At 40.4% G+C, this 27,024-nt stretch overlaps 2 protein-coding genes across 2 annotated transcripts in view; one reads left to right on the top strand and one right to left on the bottom strand.

The window, feature by feature from the left end:
- The window catches only part of LOC135208622 (vesicle transport protein SEC20-like), a 28,622-nt gene extending 10,662 nt beyond the window's left edge, over positions 1 to 17,960 (top strand). The window contains exons 5-6 of the mRNA XM_064240994.1: positions 9,754 to 9,943; positions 17,472 to 17,960. Coding sequence (XP_064097064.1) covers positions 9,754 to 9,943; positions 17,472 to 17,662 — 381 coding nt within the window. The 3' untranslated portion in view covers positions 17,663 to 17,960. The remainder of the gene's footprint in view (positions 1 to 9,753; positions 9,944 to 17,471) is intronic.
- On the bottom strand, positions 17,588 to 26,478 carry LOC135208621 (DNA topoisomerase 1-like). Its single transcript, XM_064240993.1, has 5 exons — positions 26,140 to 26,478; positions 23,797 to 23,976; positions 23,226 to 23,399; positions 19,298 to 19,453; positions 17,588 to 18,239 (listed from the first exon to the last, which is right to left on the bottom strand). The coding sequence occupies exons 1-5, from the start codon at positions 26,415 to 26,417 to the stop codon at positions 18,209 to 18,211; spliced, it is 819 nt and encodes a 272-aa protein (XP_064097063.1). The 5' UTR covers positions 26,418 to 26,478; the 3' UTR covers positions 17,588 to 18,208.
- Positions 26,479 to 27,024: the final 546 nt, after the last annotated feature.

Genomic DNA, 27,024 nt, shown 5'->3' with positions numbered 1-27,024 from the left:
TGGATGAGGCTCCTGGGCAAATTGACGTCAGTGGAGAAATTTGTGACGTTGGGAAGACTGCACATGAGATCTCTGCAGTTTTTTCTGAGAGCCTCTTGGTGCAGGAAGACGCAACCAGACTCGATTACCTTTCCTGTCACAGACCAAATAAAAGAGGACCTAAGGTGGTGGCTGTCTCAGGCAAGGTTGGAAGAAGGGTTAGATTTACGACCCATCCTCCCGAACCTACAGTTCTTTTCCGACGCATCGGACACAGGTTGGGAGCCCTTCTGGGAAATCAACGTGCTTCAGGAGCTTGGTCGAAGAAGGAGAAGAAGTTCCACATAAATGTAAAGGAACTTTTAGCAATTTTCCTGGGGCTCAGACAGTTTCGGAGCTTAGTAGAAGGTCAGGTAGTGGCAGTGCATTCCGACAACTCCACGGCTCTCTCGTATGTGCGGAAACAGGGGGGGACTCAGTCTTTCTCTCTGTACGAAGTAGCCAAGGATCTCCTCCTGTGGACAAACGAAGCGAATGTTCAGCTAGTCCCGAGATTTGTTCCGGGAAAGATGAACGTCCTGGCGGACGAGCTAAGCCGTCAACAGCAAGTGTTACCTCTGGAATGGACTTTGGACGACAAGATTTGTCAGAAACTTTGGTGCCTTTGGGGACGACCGTCCATAGACCTGTTCGCGACATCGAGGAACAACCGTCTTCCTCTCTTTTGTTCTCCAGTTCCAGATCCTCTAGCTTGGTCGGTGGACGCAATGCTGTTGGATTGGTCGGGTCTGGAAGCTTATGCATTCCCTCCGTTCGGTCTAATAAGAGAGGTGCTGAACAAGTTCATGTCGCACAGCAATGTAACACTGACGTTAATCCGCTCCCTTTTGGCCCAGGAAAGAGTGGTTCCCGGACCTTCTCCAGTTGTTAGTAGACTTCCCCAGACTTCTTCCTCCAGAGAAGTGGCTTCTCAAACAACCTCACTTCAAGAGGTTCCACCAAAACCTGTCCGCTCTAGCTCTGACAGGGTTCAGACTGTCCGGAATCTTGTCAGAGCGAAAGGGTTTTCAAGAAGAGCTGCAGAAGCTATCGCTCGTTGTAGGAGAGAGTCTTCTAACAAACTCTATCAAGGAAAGTGGAGAATCTTCAGAGAGTGGTGTAGAGGTGCAAAAGTCTCTACTTCTGCGACCTATTTAACGGAAATAGCAGATTTTCTTCTATTTCTTAGGGAGTCTAAGAAACTGGCTCCTTCTACGATCAGAGGATATAGAGCCATGCTTTCTTCGGTTTTTCGACATCGGGGTTTGGATATTTCCTCCAATCCAGATCTGTCGGACCTCATTAGGTCTTTCGAAACCACTAAGCTCCCGCAGGATACAGTGGCTTGGAACTTAGATGTGGTGCTTAAGTTCCTCATGGGGCCACCGTTTGAGCCTTTGAAGTCGGCTTCACTCAGGAACTTGACTAAGAAGACACTTTTTCTTATTGCACTAGCTTCTGCAAAGCGTGTCAGCAAATTGCACGCTATAGACAAAAGAGTCGGTTTCTCTCAAGGCAATGCTGTGTTTTCGGTATCTTTGACCTTTCTAGCCAAAAACGAGAATCCGTCTAATCTTTGGCCAAGGAGTTTTGTGGTTAGGAACTTATCTGATTTGGTTGGACATGAGGAGGAAGAAAGGCTCTTATGTCCAGTCAGGGCAATTAAGCAGTATCTTCTTGCCACTAAGGATGTTAGAGGCCAATCTTCTAAGCTCTGGACCTCGGTTCAAAATCCCTCTCATCCTCTTTCTAAGAATGCTATATCGTTCTTTATTAGAGAGCTTATCAGGGAAGCTCACTCGCAGTCCAAGAACGACAATCTTTCCGTTCTGAGAGTTAAAGCTCACGAGGTTAGAGCAGTGGCAACTTCTTTAGCATTTAGAAAGAATTTATCTTTAGCTTCGATTCTCAGAGCGTTCTGGAGATCGAATTCGTTTTTGCGAGCCATTATCTCAAAGAGATAGAAACGGTTTTCGAGAATTGTAGAACGTTAGGTCCGGTGGCGGTTTCTGGCATGGTGTTGGGAGAAACGGCACAGGGGTCGTCACCTCTATGCTAACTTTTCACCTTGAAATAGGTTGTCGAGTTCAAGGGAAGCTGGGGGTACTGAGTACCTGGGATACTCACCAGTTTGTTAGGTGCAGATTTTATAATGGTTTGGGTATATATGTTTTTAAATCTGGTGTTGGTGACAAATGTTTTGTGATTGAAATTGCTGGTCTTAGCCCAGGGGCAAGGGCAATCTTTGTTGTTACTATCCTCCGTCAGTCAGCCTTGACTCGCTTGAAACTACGGAAGGATTCCACTCCTGTAGAGGCTAACTTTGGTCAAATTCCAATTCCTCTACAATAGTAAGAAGAGCACCGACCAGAGGCAGTAACAGTCTGCTGTAGCTCTCTTACAAGGTAAGGTACAACAGACACTCGAGTGTTTACTGGTATTGAATAAATAAGTAACCATTTAGAAATACTAGTGGTCCACTGAATCCCACCTTCCCATCCCTAAATGTGTAATCAGCTGTATAATTGTTCGGTAAGACACTACAATAAAAAATGAAATTTTCATTATTAAAGTGAAGTTTTATTGTATACTTACCGAACAATTATGATTATACCCACCCTCCTCCCCTTAGGTGGATGGACGGGCAGAAAGAATTGGATTCACCTGGGCAGTTGTACCTGGTTCTCCCGCGAGTGGAGGGAGATGACGTCATCACCACCAGTGTTGGCGACCCGCCTACGCGCTAAATTTGAATTTAGTCTCCTGCCGCTCATGGAAATCACAGCTGTATAATTGTTCGGTAAGTATACAATAAAACTTCATTTTAATAATGAAAATTTCATTTTGGTAAAAGCAACACGTCACCCGAGGAAAGGAGTTCTATATGCCCTTGGCCACTAGATAAAGATGACATCTGCGATGTTCTGGCACCTGAAGCCAGACTTAATAAAAACAGTGCCTTACGCAAAAGGGTTTGGCAATCACATTTGAAGTTGTCTGTTTTAGAGTCTAACCTGAGAACTTCGTTAAGAAACCATGACACTGACGACGGCCTGTGAATAAGCCGCAGGCGTGCACAAGCCTTTGGGATTGAGGTGAAATAAGACTCAGATAGATTTATACCAAACCCGAGAAGAAAAATCTTTTTCAGAGCTGACTTAGTGGTTGTTATTGTGGCAACTGCCAAGCCTTGTTCGAATAAAGTCCTGAAGAATGTTATAGCCACGTTCATTGTCATTACTTTGACATTTGATTCCCTGAGAAATGTAGGCAATTGTTTAACTGCTGAACCATACTGGCGAAGTGTAGATTCTCTTTTGTCTGACTCCAAGAACAAAATGTTCTGTGGATCAATGTCCCTACCCTCCTACCTGCAAACTTCATGAAATCCATAAAGATAGGGTTTTGTGAAGATCTGAGGAATCGAACACAGTCACCGTTTGAACTTGTTGCGACAGCCTCAAGTCCGGGAGAGGGTGAGGACGAAGACCTTCAGGAGAAGGTTCACTGGAGGGAATAAATAAACCTCCCTCCACTGGTTCCAACCTATACTCAGGGCGTCCGTAGCGTATGCTAGAGGGTCCATATTTGGGGCTACGTAACAAAGCAGCTTGTGGTTTGCCCCTGTAGCGAACATATCTACTTTCAGACCCGTACTCTCCTACAAACCCTCTTGAAGGATTCCTGGTCCAGTGACCATTCTGACTCCAGGGGGACTGACCGGGACAGTGCGTCTGCTACTACATTGTGGACTCCTGCCAGATGGGTAGCCGATAGATGCCAGGTGTTCTTGTCAGCTAGAGAAAAAGTTGCTATCACCCGTGGTTCACATGACTTGACTTTGAACCACCTCTGTTTATACCGTGTATCACTACCGCACTGTCGAGAGCCAATCTGATATGAGTCTCCTCCGGAGGACGGAGCTTCATTAAGGTCAGAAACACTGCCATAGCTTCCAGAATGTTGATGTGAAGCTTTTGGAACTGAGGTGACCAAGTTCCTGAACCTTGTCGTGCTGTGAATAACCTCCCCAACCTGACAGTGATGCGACTGTATGCACCAGTAGGGACGGGGGGGGGAGGGAACCGCAACTGTAACTCTTTGGCTAGGTTTTCGGCCATTGCCCATGGACGTAGACGTTCCTTGGGAATCAGAGGTACCCGGCCGAACTTGTCGCGACACTTGGCATTGGCCTTTGAACGTCAAACTTGATTGATGTCCTTGAGCTTGGCTTTCAACAGAACGTCTGTGACTGAGGCAAATTGGAGCGAGCCTAGGATCGTCTCCTGATTCCTTCTCGAAGCCTTTTTGCATTTTAAGAATTGGCTTGTTACCTTGGCATCCCCTTTCCCATGATGGAATGGAAAGATTGTGTGAATCCAAGCCCCAATGGATACCTAGCACTGGAACTTGGATTCTGGGGGCCAATCGGGACTTGGTCCTGTTGATCTTGAACCCTATATATTCCAGGAAAAGATATGACCTCGTCCGTGGCTTTCATATACTTGTCTTTGGCCATCTCCCAGATTAGCCAGTTGTTTAGGTACGCCACCACCAATAAAACCTGAGACCTTAGCTCCTGCACCACTACCTCCGCCAGTTTCGTGAAAACCCTTGGGGCTATATTCAGCCCGAAGGGCATCACCTTGAAGGAATAGGCTTCTTTCCCTAGTTTGAAGCCCAGGAATGGATGGAAGTGCCGAGCCATCGGGACATGATAATAGGCGTCTGTAAGATCTATAGAGGTGGTGACAAGCCCCACGGGGTGGGAAGTAAGGCCCGTACCTGAGAGATGGTCAGCATTTAGAACTTGTCGCAAGGAATGTACAAGTTGAAACGGGACAAGTCTAAGATCACCCTTCTTTGGTCGGTCCCCCTTTCCTTTGGGACACTGAATAGACGACTCTGAAATTTCAAGTTCTTTGTCCCAGAGACTGCTCCCTTCTGGAGAAGATCCCTGGAGTTAATCCATCAACCCTTGGGTTGGATGTTGATAGATGGATACTTTGCTTTCCGCCCAGCTGCTGAACTCCCCCAACGATGTTAAAAGAGATACAGCCTGCCCTCCTATTTGAGGAACTTCATTGAGATGATGAGGGTCGGGTTCCTTTTTTCCTGACCATGCACCTCTAGCTCGCCCTTGGGCTCCGGTTCCTCCACGCTGACGAAAGGGGCCTCTAGCCCTGCAACCCCTAGCAAACCTTGGTAAAAGGTTGAAATACCCGATTCTCATAGACCGGGTTAAAAGCAGGCGACACTGAATACAGTGGGGGAACCTGTTGGCTAGCCGACGGCGAAAGGAAGACAAATTGATGCTGTTGCCGAGGCTGAGCCTTAGAAGATGAAGGTTGGGGAACTTGCTGAATTAGAACAGCTTGTAGCACAGGATGCTGTTGCGGAACTTGGAAAGGTTGGTACCTTCTTTGACCCTTCATAGCCCTAAAACTGGAGGAAGAAGACTCTAATTTCCTTTTGAAAGGAATGCCCCAACGCAATCTGATGCTTTGATTAAAACGTGATGCCTCGTTCTGAACCTCGTTTACTGCCGAAGCTGGGAAGAGATCTGCACCCCAGATTTAGGAAGCCAGAAGCTTGTCGGGTTTGTGCCTGATCGTAGCCTCGGATAGAACATGCTTCCTGCCATTTCTCTTAGTAACCGCAAAGCCATACGAGTACATTGCATGCTTAAAAGAACTACTCCGCAATGACCTTAAACAGCGGTTCATGAGCGTACTCCAGAGCCGCCGTCTCCGTCATCACTAGAGAGTTAAGAGACCTTGCAAGACGTGTCCTAGCATCAAATTCGGGTTGGATCAGTGTGTCTGACAGAGGCGCTCACTAAACAAGTTGATTGCACAGTTTGGCTTAAGCTTGCCTACCGAGAATGTAGCCGGCAAACTTCCCACAAATTCTCCCTACCTGGGAGTAGCAATGATGTGGGATCTGTCTCGCTAAGCTGGGGCTCTTCCCGAGTCACTGCCTGAAGGGTAAGTCCTGCTACCTTTTATGAAAAAGGTAAGGAGTTTCCCGTCATCAGACGTAAACATCGTGAAAGGGCTTTTAAATGCTTTTAACCTTAGTATTTGAGCAGATCCACTTCTAGGCTCCATATCCATACTTGATGAGCCTGATTGCTAGAAAGGATAACAGTCCCCTTGGAGACCTTGTCCTCCCTAATCGAAGCTGCCTCCATAAGCCTAACATAACCTATAAATGGTGGCCATAACCTTTCGGGGAAGAACTCGAAATCCTCGAGTCTACGTGTACCACAACCTTCTGCAGTCAACATCCCGCTGACAAACGGAGCGAAGTTCACTACCCTCAAGGTATTCACCAGGGATGGCACGGAGGGAGCGTGGACCCGTCAGGCATGCTCTGACCTTGCACCAAGTTACTAGGAGGTGCCGGAACTGCCGACTCCTGTCTGAGACCTGCAATCAGGGAGTCCTGTGCACCTAAACTTTTAACAAAAAACACCCTTTCAAACCTTGCTGCGACTGAACTGACTAAGCTAGCCAAGACCACTGACCTGATTTAAAATATTCGTGTTGAACAGGTCTTTGCCGACTAAAGGGGAACCTTCCAGCCCTCCCTACGGTACCTTATGAGGTATCCGATCTCAAGACGTGAAGGGGATGGGACTTGAGGGCAATGTGGGAAGAGTTCTCTCCTTAAGGCCTTGCATTGCAGACTTAGAAAGAAATCTCAGCCTAGGTTTAATATGTGTATGAACCTCTGGCACCTGCCCAGGTCTGTTTGGCTTTTAAGCAAGGTTTTACCCGAAGGTTTTCTCTTTAATCTAGGAATCACAGAGAAGGAATGCGACCTGGGAGGGGGCAAGCCTCCTGTGAAACCCATGAAGGAATTGGGAGTAAATGGAGAGGAAAAATCAGTCACTCGAGGAAAGACCCCGGTGACCAACTAGGCTAGCCTCATTAACACTGTTACCTGTAACCATATCTAGTGTAACAGGCAAATCCTCACTACTTCAAGTGAGACTACTTCCAAACCAAGGTCCGGCAACTCTGCCTCTTGCTGTTCCATAACTGAATCTTGAATTGATTTGATATTGGTGCTGCGACTTTTGGGTCAACGTATCTGGCAGCTTTCCCGGCTGGGAAGGCTGCCATATCTTGAGGTAGAATGTAAGGCTTAGCTTTCCCTACGTTCTGTCCAAAACCTCCAACCCAGATCTTGAGGGTGGAGAGTGCAGCATGGTTAACAGACTACTCCGTCTGTAATGCAAGGAATGTGTCAATTTCAAGTAAAATCTTTGAACATTATCCTTACATATGTTGATTAATTAATGTAATTTAATTTAAAGAAAAATTTTTTTTTTTTTTACACTAACAAAAGTAGTGTAATATAATTCCATCACAATATGCATAGAACAAGCAGTGCGGTAACTTACCGAACAGGTAACCTGTTGTACAAGTCGTAGCAGGAAAGCAGTTTTCGTGATGCTAGACTACGGAACCGGTAAGCAATACTGCGCACGGGGCATGGTTCCGGCAAACATCATGGTTGCACGGATCCTGTAGACCGGCAACCAGACACTGAGTGGCCGTAAGTGCAATAATATATAAGAAACAATTGCACAAACTTATTAGGATTATTATGATAATAATGTCATATGCCGGAGCATTCAGGACTGAAATAATAATATATATAAAAATATATATGTATATATATATTCATATATTTACGTCCCGGGGACTGTGTAATAATTAAAACAACCCGGAGCTGTATGACCCGGGGTGGGGTACACGAAGTAACCCGGGACGGCCACATGAACTCGCAAGTTCCGTGGCAAAAGAAAGGAAAAAATATATATATATATTATATATATATATATATATATATCTATATATATCTATATATATATATATATATATATTATATTATATATATATATATATAATATATATATATATAGATATATATATATATATATATATCTATATATATATATATATTATATATATATATCTATATATTACGTCCCGGGGACTGTGTAAGAAATAAAACCACCCGGAGCTGTATGACCCGGGGTGGGGGGTACACGGAGTAACCCGGGACGGCCACATGAACCCGCAAGTTCCGTGGCAAAAAGAAAAGAAAATAAAAATAAAAAAGAGAACTAAAATAACAAATATCATATCTCCGCCTATGGAAGAGTAACTTCCGTAAACATAGCCCTCAACGACTACCGGAGAAGCCGGAATCTAAATCCGCCTTATGCGGAGAGGGAATGTTTTAGGCGGATGGATGTAAGCTCCGGGAGCTGAAAGAAGCAGAGCGCAACAAATCCACGGAAGCCGAGGCTGCATACGCAAAGCAAATCATCAACTCCGGAGGCGGTCGGTTGAGAAGCGGACACCCACCAAACCTAAGGTTCCTGGAGGACCCTCTACATCCCTCCCTCCCGCTGATGGGAACGGCTGTCAGCGACAACCGAGGCGAGAGGAGCACCCAACTACTGGGGGCCCCACGTGAGGGGGAGGGAGGGCTGGGGCTGATGGGGTGACGATCACGTGAGCACGTACCCTCGCAAATAAAAGATCACGAGGAAAACGCAGGCATAGCCTATGTAGGCTAACCGAGCTAACAAACAACATATACATAGAGAAAATAAAATAAATTACTTAAAGCTAAAAGAAAATCATGCTTTAACACGGGGGAAATGAAAATAAACTTACGTAAAATATAAAACCGCAATGAAGGCCACTCGATAACGATGGTCGCAAAAGGGAAAAACTACTTGCCTACTGACAAAACGATAAGAAACGGCAAGCTGACGAAAAGAAAAAAGGGAAAATTCTTGAATGAAATAAACCAAACTTAAAACGGGGGGACGGTGGATAAACGGCGAAGCACGAAATAAAGAAACGTGCTCGAATGAAGACCCCCGTGAAAAACATGAAAATAATGAAAATAACAAAACATAAACGAAAATAGGATCGACTAAAAACTGCCACCCAAGAAATAAATAAATATATGTACTGAAATATCACATGTTACAAGTAGAGAGGAAGACCACTCGAAATCGGTACAATTCAAGGATAAGCCGTAAAGGCGACTTGCCGCCCGCCCGCTACTTATAAGTGACGCCTAATAAAATCCTAAATAAAGGCAAAACGAAAGGCAAATTCACTCTCTAAATATTGAAAAAGGGCGGAACCAGTACTTAACTTGGGTGAAGAGGTAGATTGATGATCCGTAACCAAGAATAAAAATAAAAGAACAAATAGCTATATTCGAACGTACGAACACGATATGGCTATCGAAAAGTATGACGTCACAGACGCCTTCAACGGGGTAGCTAGGTGTGACCTATGGGTCGGCTCCCCGTATTTAGGGTCTTTTGATGAGGAAAAGGCTAATTAGAGGGGTTGCTGTGGTAGTGTTTAACACTCGCCCCAGTTTTTATACCGACACCTTTTATATAGGTCGAGCGAGTCGTCAGAAGCTTCTGACATGTCCAATTTAGCAGTTCTCTGGTATTATAGCAATATTTTACTAGAAATAGTGCTAAAGCAGACATATTTCACGGGAGCGACACGGCTGAGCCCAGAAATATTCTTTATCTATTGTCCTGTCTTTCGTTATTCTATATGATTTTGCTTTTTTCAGTACTGTATTACTTTTGCACTTTATGTGCTTTTTTCAATTACTGTATTACTTTTGCAGCACTTTATGTCATTTATGTGTGTTTTACTGGAACTGTAATTTCAGAAAAGTAAAGATGAACTGCTCTCTGACAGTCCTTCTGCTGCAGAAGGAGAAACTGGAGTTCGACATAGGGAACGAATGAACAGGCAAGCAATGTTGAAGAAGTCTTCTCAGCTAACAGATGACCTCCTGGCTGTTACTCGGCTAATAAGAGACAACACTGAGAAAAGTACTAAGACTCTAGACAGATTAGGTATGTTCCATTATAGGTGTGCGAGTATTGTTTATTTCACATAAGTGACCTACCAAACAATTACATTAGCTGTACGCTTTCTTACTAGGCAGTCAAAAATTCAAATTCCTGGTGGCGGTAGCAGCGCTGCCATCATTTGTGTAGGTGATACAGATCCCGCCCACTTTTGGGAATACCTGGTACTGCTGAGCTGTAGACTTCAATTCGTTTTCTGCCAGCCACGGGGTAACACTGGTGGCTTGTTGTTGCAGTCGTTTCGTCGCCATTGTGGATTTTCTCTTTTTGGTGATGTACAATTTCTTGGTTGGCTTTTTTGCTTCATCAGTTAGCTGCCTAGTTATTAACAAGTATTACGAAGATGTCTGATGCTAGTTCTTCTTCAGTTAGGTTTTGCAGTAGTGGTTGCAAAACTAGATTAGCTAAACTATGTTACGATCCGCACTCCAAATCTGTTAATGTAGGGGTCAGTGCTGTAGCAAGGAATTAACTTGTGATGAGTGCCGTAGTTTAGATGAACAAGGTTGGAAGACTTTTCAAGCCAATTTGGATAAAATAGACAAAGATAGGAGAAGGAAGCAGCGGTTAGAGCATATAGTAAAACTAAAGTAGAGACAACTTCTGTGCCTTTAGAGGCGAGCAAACCGTCACTATCTTCTCCACTTTTATCTAATATTTCACTTTTTGATAGTCCTCCAACTTCAGTACCAATTACTCCAGACCAGGTATCCCATGTTTCTGATCCCAACACCATTTCCATGTTAGAGGTGTGTTCGTAAAGAGTCAAGTGATAAGGCCAGTGTTAGGCCAAGTGTCAGTGTCAGTGTCGTGTCCGAGGAGGCGGCTGTCCGTTCCCCCCTGTTCTCCTAGACAAAGGTCACTGTCATACTCCCCAGCTCCCGGGAGAAGACATACCGGAGGTCGAAGGGAGACTGGGGGAGTTTGCCCACGGTCAGTCGCCGACTCGCGAGTGCCCAGAAAACGCCGCTGGAAAGGCGTGGAGTGATTTAGTGTCACGTCCTTAGAAGAGAAAGCCACCAACGAACAGAGTCAGATGCTCACATGCGTTACAGCGCTCGTGTGCTTGCGAGAATGCCTTGCCTCGTTGTGTATCAATAGGACTTTTGACTTGTTCGCCTTATTCGTTTTGAGCTGTTTCGACTCGTTCGCCTCATTCGCCTCGAGCTGCTTTGACTCTTTCACCTCATACGTCTCGTGTTGTTTCAACTCCCAGTCGTTCGTTTTCAAAGAAGAACCATACAACAGCCACGACTCCGGACCAGATTTTTGGGGAGGATCGTCAGTCCTCTTCGGATAACGTATCTTCGGACAGAGTCAGACATTCAGGTACGTTACATTCGCACATTTGTGAGACTGACTCGCATCGTTGGATTCGTTGTGTGCAGTGGTACCGTTTTTTCTACATAAAGGCAAATGAAGAATTTCATTATTCAGTGCCGTAGCCTGTGGTCGGGAAAGCCACGAGGAGTTGCCAGATGTCACAGAAAGCCACACTTGTAGACGAAATTCCTTAAAACGACAACCCTGGTTGTGTGTCGATAGGAATTTAGACTCGTTCGCCTCATTCGTCTTGAGCTGTTTCGACTCGTTCGCCTCATACGTCTCGTGTGGTTTCCAACTCCCAGTCGTTCGTTTTCGAAGAAGAGCCGTACGACAGCCATGACTTTGGCTTCGCCCAAGGATGATTCGAAGGTCAAACCCTTGCTAGAGGATTCTGCTTTGGACCATTTAAATATCAGCTTCAAGGTCTATTTGTAGAAGACAATGAGCCAGACGGAAGAGGAAGACGGGGTGTCAGCCGGCATGTCGGAAGAGGAAGACGGGGTGTCGGCCGGCATGTCGGAAGAGGAAGACGGGGTGTCGGCCGGCATGTCGGGAGAGGAAGACGGGGTGTCGGCCGGCATGTCGGAAGAGGAAACCCAAGACCAGGATTCAAAGACCTCTTCTGCTTATTCTAGTCTGTTAAGGTTCCTGTTGCAGACGTATCCGGACTTTGTTTTTTTAATCAGCTTCGCCTTCTTCCCCTCCGTTGATGTTTGTGAAAGATAGGAGATCAACGCCTTCGGGATTACCGAAACCAGTCCTCGAAGAAAGCACTGAAAGAAGAGAAGAGTGGCTTGCTAAGAAGAGGGAGTCAGGCAAGGCTTCGTTCGCCTTCCCTCAGTCGAAGTTGCAAATAAAAACTATAGATTTTATGCGACAGGAGAAGTTCCTTCTTTGGGAGTTTTTGCCTCCTCCCAAGGAGACTTCTCCGGCCTTGTGGACTCTCACTTACTCTGCCCGCTGTGGCTAAGGCGACTAGGAATAGTGTCTTCCTAGTTAAGTCTCTCATATTTGACGAATTCAATGGTTCGAATTGGGGACCGTTGAGCCACCTTAAACTACATCCAATTCCATTCCACTTCTTCATGCTTGGAATCTTGGAGGAACTAAAGACGAATGTCGAGGCATCTATGCTTGGAAACTGATGTAACTTCTTGGTGTCCCTCAGAAATAACAAAATTCCGCAATTTCTGTTATAGATGTTTTAGAAGAAGAGATCCTAGGTCGTCTGCACCATGACCTAAAACTCTCCACTGGGACTGGTAGAGCTCGGCAGAAGAACTTCTTCTGCAGCTAGCAATAGCTTCTGACGCCCTTCGCGGAAACCCTTTTGCTCGGACCAGGTTCCTGACAGTCTGAATCCTGTCAGGGCCAGAGCGGACAACCTTTGTGGTACCGATTGTAATGGGGTTATCTGAGAAGCGATGGATTTTGTGGAAGTACTAGTCTGGTAAATCCACCAGCAGATTGAGAAGGTCCGGGAACTGCTCTTTCCTGGGCCAGAATGGCGCTACTAGGGTCATTGTCACATTCTGGTGCGATTGAAGCTTGTTTGAGATCTCTCTTATCATTCTGAAGGGAGGAAAAGCGCAATCGTCCAGTCCTCCCCAATCTAGCAGCATCGCATCTGTTCTCCATGCTAGTGGTTCTGGAATAGGAGAACAGGAAGGGGAAGGCGATTGTCCCTCGATGTGGCGAACAGATCTATCGATGGTCTTCCCCAAAGCTTCCAGAGGTCCTGACACACTCTTGTTCAGAGTCTTTTCTGTTGGTAACACCTGATTTAGCCGACTCAGTTCGTCTCCAATCACTTTCATTCTCCCTTATGCAATCTTGGAAGAAGGGTGATCCTCTTCTCGTTCGTCCAGGTGAGGAGATCTTCGGCTATCTTACCGAGAGAGAACGAGTGGGTTCCTCCCTGCTTCCACACATATGTCAATGCTGTGGTGTTGGCCGAGTAGTCTGCTATGTTTCCTCAGGTGACTAAAGGTCGTACACTTGTACTCCTGAAAGGATGGCCTTCAATTCCTTCCCATTGATGTGCAAGGTCTTTCTCATTCTGTCCACAGACCTGATAGTCTCTTGGCTCCTAGGAGGGCTCCCCATCCGCTGGCTGAGGCATCTGAGAAGAACTGCAGGTCGGGGTTCGACACGACTAGGGAAATTCCTTCTTGTAATCTTTCCCTCGAAAGTCACCAACGAAGATCCACCGTTATCTCTTCCATCAGGGGGAAAACTAGTGAGTCCGACTGTGTCTTCCGGGACCAATTTGTTTTCGAGAAGAACTGAAGCGGCCTCATGTGTAGGCGTCCTGACTTAACAAAACTCTCCAGTGAAGCCAGGGTCCTGACTAGGCTCATCCATTCGAGAGCTGAGTAGGATGGGCAAACCAGAAACTGTTGGACTGGCGACAGGCAGGATTCTATCTTCAGGGAGAGAAAAACCCGAAAAGCTAGAGAGAATCAGCCTTAATAGAGAATCCTCTGAGTAGGAATCAATTGGGACTTCTCAGTGGTTATTAAGATACCCAATTGTTGTATCAAAGTGAGCGTCTTCTCCAAGTCCTTCACACACGGACGACTGGATCCGGCTCTCAGGAGCCAGTCGCGTAAGTAAAAGGCTGTGTTGATCCTCATCAAGTGCAGCCATTTTCCCAGAGGAGCGAGAATCCGAGTAAATACTTGAGGTGTGTGGCAGACCGAAGCAGAGGGCTCTGGACTGGAAGACTCCTCTTGAAGACGAATCTCAGGAACTTTCTGGAGTTCTGATGAATGGGGGTATGGAAGTATGCATCCTTCAGGTCGAGAGATACCATCCAGTCGCCCGGTTGGATGGCTGACATTACTGATTGACTGGTTTCCATTCGCAATTTCGTCTTCCGGACGAGGATGTTCTAAGCGCTTACGTCCAAAATAGGTCTCCATCCCCCTGATACCTTGGGGACTACAAAGAGCTGGTTGTAAAACCCTGGAAGTTCGTATCTGTTACCTCCTCTATGACCTCTTGGCTGATGAGCTCTTATACGTCTTTGGCTAAAGCCAAAGCTCTTATTGATCCCGTAGAGTATGCTGTCAAACAGACAGGTGTATTGGACAGTGGTGGATCCGGTGAAAGGGATCACACATCCCTCTCGAAGCACCTGTATGACCCGCTGTTCTGCTCCTCTTCGACACCAATTCCTCCCAGTAGCTGTGGAGTTTTGACCCCATGGGTAGGTGAAGGACCTTTCGATCATTTATCTGTCTTTAGAGAGGTCTCTTGGTAGACTTGGAGGTGGTTCGTAGGTTAGTCTTTGGTCTCTGCTGCCACCTCGACTTACCTCCTCGAAAGGTGTGCTTTTGGAAAGGTGAAGCTTTGGCTCCTGTCGCCCGAGGTTCCTTAGGTCTTCTCACTGATTGAGACAGATCATTGGTGGACTTGTTCTCGAGGTCCGACAGTACATGCTTGATGGTTTCTTCTGGAAACAGGTGACGTTTACTCAGGGGGGAGAGCAACAAAGCCAATGTTTGGTTCGTGGTTACTCCTAGAGATGTGAAGGAGCACTACCGTTCTCTCTTCTTGAGTACTCCCATAGTGAATAAGGTAGCCAATTCCACTGAACCGTGTCTCGCTGCCCTGTCTGCACAGGACAACAAATTGATCCAGTCCGCACAGAAATCCTCATCCAGAGACTGGCAATCTTCAATTTTCTGGCTAACAATGTAATTGTCCAATCCAGAAAACTGAAGACTTCTATCACCTTGTATAAGTTCTTCACCAGGTGTCAGTAGCAGAAATGGTGTTGGGAGAGGAAGCATAGGGGGACCCGGTGTTTACCCTCTACTGTCTCCTCACCTTGAGTTTGAGGTGTTTTGCGTTTATGGGAAGCCTGGGGGTACATGTACCTGAAGTACCCACCAGTTCTTATATCTGTTTAAGGGTATCATATGGTTTTTAGTGTAGGTGATGGTGTTGTGTAGTGTTATCTGGTCTTTTCGCCCAGGGCAAGGGCAAACTATTATTGTTTTTGTCAATCATCGGTGGACTTCCATGATTGCAAAAATCCCACCATTAGTAGGGACGACCCTGGTCCTTACTGCCATGTCTCCTACATGTGATGAGAGCGCCGACCAGAGGCAGTATCTACCTGTACCTGCTCTCTCACAAGGTAAGGTAATGCAGACATTATATATAATGTGAGCACATGACTTGTTTTTGTTCATAAAGCTGTCCCTATACCCACCTTCCGTGTAATGTGGAGTCAGCTAATGTAATTGTTTGGTAAGTCACTTATGTAAAATTGACATTTTAATGATAAAATAAGGTTTCACAGATACTTACCAAACAGTTACATAATCAGAGCCCTCCCTCCTCCCCAAAGATGGACATTGCGGCTCAACGAATTGAAGTCTAAAGCTCAGCAGTACCAGGTATTTCCAAAGTGGGCAGGATCTGTATCACCTACACAAACGATGGCAGCGCTGCTACTGCCGCCAGGAATTTGAATTTTCGACTGCCAGGTAAGAAAGCGTACAGCTAATGTAATTGTTTGGTAAGCATGTATATGTGAAACCTTATGTGTGCTGCATATTATGAGTGTGTGCATTGAGATTACTTAGTAAATCACACATATTAGCTTTTATTTTTGTATATTTCATAATAGTTTTACAAAAAATTTCAAATTTTCTCACCAGCTCTATAACAGGTGATAACTGATAATCAGTATCCATCTAGAATTCAAATATGTATACAGTGGCCAGGTAGGGCACTGACATACACTCTCTACCAAGTTTATTTAGAGGCAAATAGATTTGTAGCACAACAAACCCAACATATACATTATCTCACAGCCAGGCTGTACACAAATCTTGTACTGTACATTCTTCCCAATTAAGACTAATCTAAGGGATAGAATGCACCCAGTGGATCCTGGGTTCTCAGCAAGTAAAAGCCTCACTTCTTGTCTAGCTTATTGACAAGCTCTGTATTCCTAGGCATGGCTTATTTCATTATCTTGTATTCAAACCTACTTAATCATGCAGATTCCCATTTTGTCTGCTTGTATTGCACATGCATTTAGTTAAGATGATAAAAATAATGAAAATTTATTTTTTCAGGTTGTAGAAATCTTTGCTAAATATAATTCTATTGGTTTGTAGTCTGAGGAGACTCATTCTCAAAGGTGTGATCTGATCTGAATTTTTTTTTTTTACATTTGAGTGGATTGTGTGGTCTTAATTTAAGTGATTTTTTAGCGAGTACAGTAGTTTTACTGTTTATCTTATTATCACAAGTTACATTTCCATTTCATATGAAACTGCAATATTTGACATGTAGGCTAGCTTATTCCTGCAGTTATTTAATCATTATTCCCAAAACTACTTAAAAGCATTTAACTTTCACTGATCAGCAGTCAGTCAATTACTGCTGTACTCATTAAATAATTTACTTCAACCAGTTTTTATTGCTGTATGTTCAGTCTCCATCCTGAAAATGTTCAAGTTAATCTATACTTTCCATAGCTTTTACCAGCCTGATAGAAATTAAAAAAATCAGCATAGAACATTTAGCCTTTTCATTTTACTAATTATTTTTGTAATCGGCACTACTTTTAAGACTGCTGTGCCAATTTTCCTTTATTTAATGTTTAAAATGTTTCAACCAGTAGTGGGTATTTATCTCAATTCAGTATTGACTGGAAAGGCAGGCTAAATTAACCTAGACCATACCTTAGGCCAAGGATCAGGTATCCAGGAAACTGTCTAGATGATTCACTGGTGCTGACCTGCAGATCTGGGATAATTGCAATGGTAATGCAAGTTCCCTCTGCTTTCTTGCATGAAATATTGTAAGCCCTTCATATACATGAAAAGTGAGGTCTAAAACTGCTTGGGACCCAAAAGCACAGGGCATACTGTTACTTTTGTCTGAAGTGTCTGACAGACTGATAGTAGCCAGTTATAGTGTTTATAATTTTTTCTTTCTTTTAAGATGTCCATCAAATTCACAAGATCCTTGCTTTAGGAAATGTGGCATCAGTTGTTGCTAGTAGTGGTTCTTTCCAAACGCATCTGAGAACAATTTTGTTTTTACTAAAAACTGGTAAAAATTTTGTATCGGCCTTGATATTGTATTATTTATAGTGTATTAAAATCACTGACAGTGAAAAGCAAACCAATAACTCAGTTTGGTGTTTTCTCTTTTACAGTTGAAGGGTCACAGACTGTTGGTTCAACACAGGAAGAACTGAAAACTATGGGCTCTGTCATAGCTCAGGCTCGCAAGATTTTGAATAAGTATGGGCGAAGAGAAAACACTGACAAATTACTCATTTTTCTTGGTTTAGTATTTTTTTTAGCTTCTTGTCTTGTTGTTTTAAGAAACAGATTTATTTTTTAGAAATCCATAATATAGTAGCAGGATACTTAAACTACAGCCAACTATATACAATATTTCCAAATTGTGAATTTTGTTTTGACTATAAAAGTACAATACATACATATATTAACTTTACAAGTTTGGTTCTGTAATTCCGAACAGTTTTAACTATACAAATAAAAATTTCCATGCAAACTATTTGTACAAAGAGTAAAGGAAATAATGCACGAAAAGTAAAGCCTAATTTCTTTTACATTTCTATAATAAAATCTAAGTTGAAAGTCTGTGAAGGTGTCCTTAAAATAAAACTGGTTTAGTACCATTTAAATTCACTTAACCTTGTACAAAAAGTATGAAAGGGACTTTCTACAAAAAGTATGAAAGGGAATCAGAATATACAAAGCTTTCTGGACAGTGAAATAAGAAAACACAATATACACATAAGGTTCTGCAAGATGTATACTGGTACTGGTGATTATTACTATCACTGATTTACTTCTTGAGTTCTTGTATTCAGGTACTGATCATCAGCTATTACTGATCCTGCAGATTATTATTTCCACTGATTTACTTCTGAGCTCTTGTTCTTCTGCTCACCCTGGAAATAAATTTAATGTAAGAAAACTGACAATCATCTGTAATTTAAAATTATATGATTTTTAAACAAACATTTCAATTTATAGCTTGCTTGAGTATTCTATAGAAATACTGGTGAAGCCTGAGAAATCAAGGAAATAGGTTTTAAAATTTTAAAGTGATGAAAATAGAAGCACCATGCATAACAGATAAGGGATTTGACAGTACCAAGGTAAACTATTTTTAATGGGTAGTATGAAAGCAAAGGATCATTATAAAGGATTGCTTTATCCAGACCCCTGACCCTAATAAAGGCTCTTCTCAGGCTGGTTTTTCCACCACTAGTACTAAAAACTATAGTATATCATAGTCCGATAACACACAAGCACAGGTACATCCATGATCTCTCCTTAAGCCAAAACAAAATGGCATGCATAGTGATGGGATTTAAGTACCAAAACTAATACAATTTTTATTTAAACCAATCTTTTTTTCTTTTAGTGCCAAAACTAATGCAATGTTTTTTTAATCAAAATTAATTTTGTTGGTACAACCCATCACTTTACAAGAAAATCTGCACTCCTCCTCACCCTGCAGAGCTTACAGATGTAGAGACAACACTAGATATAACCATTTTTGCCAATAGGAAGATATCAAGAGAAAAGATGCACTTGAAAGCAGCCTAGTGATTATTTTTTAACTAGGAAATTTTGTTTTACCATGTAAGTGGCAGGTAAATATGTTACATTAGAAAAAAAAAAATTGTCAAAACTCTTGTAGCCTTAACAACTGAAAACCTAACATTTTTATTTTATTCAACTTACAAATTACTTTCAGTTGCCTATATTTAGGAACTGAAAGAATTGAAATAAAAAAAATAATTTAATAATTTATTCTTATGCAATTGTGATGGATATTTTCTCTCTCTCTCCGCTGAAATTTCAAATGGGTTGTGGTTTGAATTAATTCAAATAAAAGCCCCCATATTTTTACACCTTCCAGGACATGGACTTAAAATCTTCCAGACCAGCAAAAACAGAATACAATATTTTTCTTTGAGAGTTTAAAAATAGCAAATACCTTTTGGGGGGTGATGCTATTTCTTCCTCTGACGGTCTCTTCCTCTTTCCTCTCTTAGTAGTAGTAGGAGGCTGAACCTCTTCCTCAGAGGTAATCTTTTTGTCCTCAGAGGCCATCTTTTTGTTGCCACGTTTTGCAGACTGGACGTCTTCCTCACTACACACATAAGAAATGTTAATAATGTCGACAAGAAACAGATAATCTTTTATATTTCTGACCTAAAATAAAGATATAAATTAAAAACTTCCCTAAAATGGCAGGTAGTGGAATACTGTACCTACTTTTTTACTGAATTCTGTTGATGGCACTTTTTAAGGGCTATTGATGGCAGTATTTTCTATAAAAAGTTAGTAATATAGTAGAATTTCACCTTATATTTTAGTATATAACCTGTGTATAGCACGATTTCCAAGGTGTACATAGTAATGTCTGGTTCTTGCTTTTGTTAACATAGCACCATAAAGAAATTGAATCAGAAAAGTCTTAACAGAAAAGCTATTCTAAAATTTCATAAATATAAGAAGTGATCCTTGCATTTGTTTTCTGTAAAACAGTGACTGATGTAAATTCTTTCTCTTTCTTCCCTGTGGGGTTGTTTTTAGATAATAATAATTGGTGCCTGCCACTGATTCTTATAAAACATATTTAACAATCCTGGTTTTAGTCCTGAGATTCTTGAAAAATGTAAAAAGATATCTGTTGCTACAAGCTAGCTGAACAAAGCCCAGAGCTGTGATCAACCTTGCACATCCAAGTGACTATGAGAACAAACGCCATGGCAATTCACCAAAGGGATTTCTAGAATCTAGGGAGACTATAGCTGCAAGACAGTAATGAAGCCTCAACTGCAGCAACCTTTAATTTTTTTTTTAAACCAAGACTTCCAAATCTTTCATTATTAAAAAATATTGCAAATCTCAATTATTTCTCATCATTCAAGATTAACTAAATTTCTACGCATGAAATCTGCTCTTATACAATTATGAATATTCATTACCTGTCTCTGCTGGCATTTCAATTAACCCTCTTACGCCGACTGGACGTATTTTACGTTGACATTTTTTGTCACCCGTGTGCCAACTGGACGTATTTTACGTCGACTTACAAAAGTTTTTTTTAAAATTCGCGGAAAAATACTTATAGGCCTACCAGCCTAAAACTTTTGAATCACGCGCCTTGGGGATGCTGGGAGTTCACGGATCAAGGTGTGTTTTGTTTATAATCGTTACGCAGGCGGCGCAAGCGCAAATTTCTTTCTTGCCGCACTAAAAAAGTATCTGTGACACATCTCGGAAATTATTTCGTCACTTTGACATAATTTTTGTACCATTGTAAATTAGCCGTTACATGAAGTATTATATATGAAAATGTGCGCATTTTTATGTAGAATACAACAATAAAATACTCATGATTGTAGCTTTTATCAGTTTTGAGATATTTTCATATAAATAACGATAATTGCCAAAATTTCAACCTTCGGTCAACTTTGACTCTACCGAAATAGTCGAAAAACGCAATTGTAAGCTAAAACTCTTATATTTTAGTAATATTCAATCATTTACCTTAATTTTCCAACTAATTGGAAGTCTCTAGCACAATATTTCGATTTATGGTGAATTTATGAAAAAACTTTTTCCTTACGTCCGCGCGGTAACTCTTCCGAAAAAAATCATACATGCGATTGTGGTAATGTTTGCACCATTTTAAAATTAGCCGTTATATAAAGTTTTATATATGGAAAGGTGTGCGCCAATTTCATGCACAATACAATTAAAACAACCCATGGTTGTAGCTTTTATCAGTTTTGAGATATTTTCATATAAATAACGATAGTTGCCAAAATTTCAACCTTCGGTCAACTTTGACTCTACCGAAATGGTCAAAAAACGCAATTGTAAGCTAAAACGCTTATATTCTAGTAATATTCAAGCATTTACCTTCATTTTGCAACAAATTGGAAGTCTCTAGCACAATATTTCGATTTATGGTGAATTTATGAAAAAAATAACATTTTCTTTACGTCCGCGCGGTAACTCTTCCGAAAAATCATACGTGCGATTGTGGTAATGTTTGCACCATTTTAAATTAGCCGTTACATAAAATTTTATATATGAAAATGTGTGCAATTTTATGTAGAATACAACAAAAAATAATTGAAGGTTGTAGCTTTTCTCATTTTTGAAATATTTGCATATAAATCACGATAAATAGAAAAAAAACACGTTCGGTCAACTTTGACTCTACCGAAATGGTCGAAAAATGCAATTGTAAGCTAAAACTCTTACAGTCTAGTAATATTCAGTCATTATCTTCATCTTGAAACAAATTCGAAGTCTCTAGCAAAATATTTAGATTTATGGTGAATTTAAAAAAAAATCTTTCCTTCCCTCCGCGCGCGATTCTCCGCCACAAATCTCCGAAATGCGTACATCCCATTCTCGGAATATTTGCTCAGTTTCATATTAGGCATTTCATAGAGCTTTATATATGAAAATGTGCGCAATTTCATGTAGAATAAAACGAAAAATATTTGAAGGTTGTAGCTTTTCTTATTTCTGAAATAATTGCATATAAAAATATATATATATATATATGAAAAAATTCGACATTCGGTCAACTTTTAACTCGTCAGATATGGTCGAAAACTGCAATTGTAAGCTAATACTCTTACAGTATAGTAATATTCAATCATTTGTCTTCATTTTGAAAGAAATTGGAAGTCTCTAGGACAATATTTAGATTTATGGTGAATTTTTGAAAAAAATATTTGTTTACGACCGAGCGTTACAAATTCATGCATTATTTTGTGATAATATTTTCTGTGTTGCTTTTATCATTTTACAATGTGTTATATACCAAAATGATTGCAATTTAGTGTACATTACAAAAAAGAAAAAGTAACTTGTTACCTTTAACCGTTTTGCGCACAGCGCGATTTGAATACAATTATAGATGAAATTTCGTTTTTGCGCTATCATATATCGCATTATTTATATATGATAATTATATTTTTTTTCATTTCTGATGGTTGCATACTAAACTTCAGCCAATGACAAAAAAAAAGGAGCCAAAAATGAACTCTTAATCTTGAAAACTAAGCGCACTGTGATTTTTTGAAAAAAATATTTTTTACCGCTTCTGCGCTCACTCTGAAACACCTCCGGCACACGGGAGACAATTTTTTTTTTGTACCGCTTCGGCGTAAGAGGGTTAAACAAAAATAAATATAACTAAGTAAGCTATTCATGTGCTTTCTTTATTACAAGTAATCAATATAAAATTCTATCTCTTTCCACTTGCTATTATGTAACAGTGAATATGCTAAGCAAGCTTCCCATAACTCTTTCTATAACATGTTAGGATTCTGTTTCAAGTCTTAATTAAATGAATGTAACTTTAGTGAGGAGGTAATAAAATGTGAATCCTAAACGCATTTATGTATATTGGCTACTGGGCTTCTCATTTATTACTTACATTCTTAGTATGCTTAGTGTCTAAAGATAATGATATTTTGCAGTTGGGAACTGATCTGGAGTTTGAAATACTTCTCAAGCAGTATTTTCACTTTTCAGCAGTTTGTTTGTTTGTTTGTATGGTGTTTTTACGTTGCATGGAACTCAGTGGTTATTCAGCAACGGGACCAACAGCTTTACATGACTTCCGAACCACATTGAGAGTGAACTTTTATCACCAGAAATACACATCTCTGACCCCTCAATGGAATACCTAAGAATTGAACTCGGGGCCACCAAGGTGGCAGGCCAAGACCAACCGACCATGCCACTGAGGTGCTAATTTTCAGCAGTTGGTTCACAAGTTGAGAGCCAATTGTACTATTAATTCCTTAGAGATAAATTATCTGAATGAATCACATACAACTTGCAGACAAGTTAGCTATACACTTACAAAAATTTAATCAAACAAATACCTTTTAGAGGGTGGTGCTATATCCTCCTCTGATAGTTTCTTCTTTCTTCCTCTCCTTGGAGTCGGCTGATTCTCTTCTTCAGAAGCTGAATTTTTTATATCACATTTTGTAGACTGAACCTCATTCTCAGCAGCTACTTTCTTTTTTCCACGTTTTGCAGGCTGGGTTTCCTCCCTGTTGTGTGTACAGAATTAATGATGTCCAAGAAACAATATCAACTATCCATCACATGAAATACTAATTGAAATCTTCCCTTGTAAGGTAAGCAAGTGAATACCAACCCTTCAGCTAAATTTTACTGATAAATATTTTGGTTTTAGTAAGATACCCCTGACATGATCATGGCAATTTAAATAACTGCTGATGCCACTATTCTTCAACGATTCTCAGGGCATTGCTGAAACTTCTCCTAAGTCACTAAAAACAGCAAATATTTTCTTTGGGTTCCACTTCAACAGTTAGGCCTATAAGCTTTCAACAAATAAAATATAAGGACCCAAAAAGTGGAATAAAATCTAACTTGCTAAAAAGTTTTTTATACACAAATACTCAGGAAAGCATATAGTACTACCTTTTTGAAGGTGTTGCTGTGTCTTCTTCTGATGGTTTCTTCCTCCTTCCTCTCCTTGGAGTAGTGGGAATTTCTTCCTCTGAGGGCATATTTTTGGGACCACGTCTTGTAGATCTGACTTCATTCTCAGGAATTACTTGCTTGTTTCCATGTTTTGTTTTAAACTGTGTTTCTTCCTCACTATTCATATATACTAATAATATTAATAATTTTATACTATAAATGACAATGTGTCCAACTAATAAATAAAAAATTTCATGTTTTTTTGCTCTAAAAAATAAGTGTAAATTGAGTAATCCAATTTTTTTTTTTTTTTGCCTACCTTGGCATGGAGGTTAAATTACAACCCTTTGTTAGGTAAACCCATTTTTGTGTAAGCAAAACACATCCTATACATATACACATGCCAAACAAATTTTGTTTTTGTAAGAGCAATAGTTAAATTAAAATAAAAGTATTTAAAATGAAAATAAAGTGAAACCAGCAACTTCAAACATATCCAAATTAATACCCGCCCCCTTACATTACAATTTGTCCCAAGACTTGCATCTGATATGAGATAAAACTTCTAAAAACAGGTAAGCATGATACCTCAAAGCAGGTATAGCAACCACATGCAAATCTCAGTTTCTTTCCTCTCTTGTTTTGTAACATTATTCCATTGCAAATTTCAAAGATGCACTTGCAAGCTTGAAATTAATTTATGAATGCAAAAATAAAGGTAAGTAAATATAAACAAATACTGTATGTACTGCATGTGTGTGTCAACATTTCGTATAATTACATTAAAAATCTAATATGAAACACTTCATCTAACTTTCATGTGTGTGCATTGCTTATTAAAGATATACTACAACACTATTTCTTACATGATTATTTACAGTATTTTTACTCTGTCCTATACATCGAAGGTACTTGAACTAGGGTAAGTGAGAAAGAGGGAATACACATACATTCATATGACTGCTTATGCAAGTGCAATATTTAGACGTAATTGACAAATGAACTGAGAACATTTACTTGTAAAAGAATATCTGTCTGTTTACTTGATCTCTCTTAGGTAATTATAGTGTGTTACTTATGTACTGTTATTTTACTACAAATTTTAGTAAAGTTAATAAGGCTGTTTAAAATGCAATAAATATAACTGTAAATATCAAGAAATATTGTTTTACCAATGTTTCAATACTATATGATAACCTAAGCTCATGCACATTTTGGACCATGTAACGATTATGTATCCCAAACCAAATAAATAACCTAATCCCTTAATAATTTTTATAAGTATCTTGAACACACCTGCACAAATAAACACATTATTTAGGTGAAATATTCATTAGCTTTTATATATGGCAATTACAAAATGCCAGTATACAAAATGGCAGCTATTTGCTCTGTAAAATCTCAGGAGACAAAAGGCACATACACTCACATGCAGTGCCTAGTTCTTTTAGTATTATTATTATATATTTTACGCATGAATGTATTGTTGAATTTGTGACTGGCTTCAACACCCTGTGAGATGTCAAAAATTGTCAAAATCAAGTCAATCAGGTATTATAGTGAAATTTAATGTTGTGAAAAATAGCTAAATCAGCAACTCAGAACATTTTCAGCTTTCTGCTTCTTCCAACAAATGTAATCTTCATAACATACTGTGCAAAATTATTTGGTTTCACATTCTCATTTAAAAAATCCATAAAAAATTTAAATCATAAAAACCTGTGATCAAAATGTGCATATATAAAAGGTCTGGCTAGTACCAAACGGAGAGTGATAAGCTGAGTAATACCGTCCGACATAGTTGTCATTTACGGTCATGTATATCTATTTTTTTTATGTACAGTATTGTATTAATGTAACACTTTACAATCTATTATGTTTTTGCACACAGTGGACTAACATTTAAATACACAAACTTTCTGCTTAAGAATGAAATGAACATCATTAAGCAGGAGTCAGTCAGTCAGGAATCACAAGATTAGATGGAAGTCAGTCACTTATACATCGTCATTTTTGTATTTCATTCTAAGTGTACAGTAACCTTATCTTTCAATAATGCAGCTTTTGTTTTTATGTAATTTTGCTCATTTTTATTTTTAAAGTGATTGTTGTATTTTTATTGCTTTTAACATTTGTTGCTGAACAATGTAAAGTTGAAAAACTTAATCTATGTTGATTTCTATTCTTCCCTACTATTTTTAATTTTAAGTGCTGTAAAGCTGAAAATACCAGAAAACAAAATGTTACAGAAGATAATAATGACAAAAATGTCCATACTACTGAACAAAATATAACTGGTACAATTTATACTAAAAACATAAACATATTCTCACCACTTACTTGCTATCTAAATCATTTTCATTCAAGGTCTTCTTCACTCTTGGTTGGCGACCAGACTTCTTGGTAATCTTGTCACTGATTTCATTCTCATGGTTACTTCCTTTGGAGGGTATGTTACCTTCTTTTTTCACTCCTGTAGTTTTTTCAGATGCATCTTCATTCAAGTGCTGTGAGAGGACTTCATCTGCTTTAGTTTTTTCTGACTGACCCCTTGTCCTGCGAGTTGGTCTTCCAGTTTTCTTGTTTTCCTCAGTTTTTCCATCAAGAATTTCAGACATTTCTTCTGTAGAACTATTAGATTTTTCAACTGTAAATTGCACACTCTTCTTTTCATTTGATCCGTGTGTAACAAGGTATTCTTAGGCTTTAGTTTTTTCTGGTGTAACCCCTTGTGTCCTAACGAAACGGGTTCTTCCTTTGCTTTTTTATGCTCAGTTTTTCCATCTAGAATTTCAGACATGCCTTCTGTAGAACTGTTAGATTTTTTAACTGGAACTTTTACACTCTTGTTTTCTTTTGTGTCCTGTGGCAAGTCTTCCTCTGCTTTAGTTTTTTCTGACTGACCCCCTCTCCTGCGAGTGGGTCTTACCGTCTTTTTGTTGTCCTCAGTTTTTCCATCAAGAATTCTGGATATGTCTTCCATGGAACTGTCTGATTTTTCACCTGTAACTTTTCCTCTCTTTTCTTTTGAGTCCTGTGAATGGCCTTCCTCTGCTTTTACCTTTTCTGACTGACCCCTTGCCCTTCGAGTGGATCTTTCTGATTTTTTGCCATTCTCAGTTTTTCCATCTAGAATTTCAGACATGTCATCCACAGGATTATCAGACTTTTCAGCTGCAATTTTTCCAAGCTTTTCTTCTTTTGAGTCCTCTGACTGGGCTTCCT

The sequence above is a fragment of the Macrobrachium nipponense genome, chromosome 35 (genome assembly GCF_015104395.2).
Source record: "Macrobrachium nipponense isolate FS-2020 chromosome 35, ASM1510439v2, whole genome shotgun sequence".
In the NCBI taxonomy this organism is placed as follows: Eukaryota; Metazoa; Arthropoda; class Malacostraca; order Decapoda; family Palaemonidae; genus Macrobrachium; species Macrobrachium nipponense.
The sequence above is the reverse complement of the archived record's forward strand: the minus strand, read 5'-3'. Positions and strand labels throughout refer to the sequence as shown.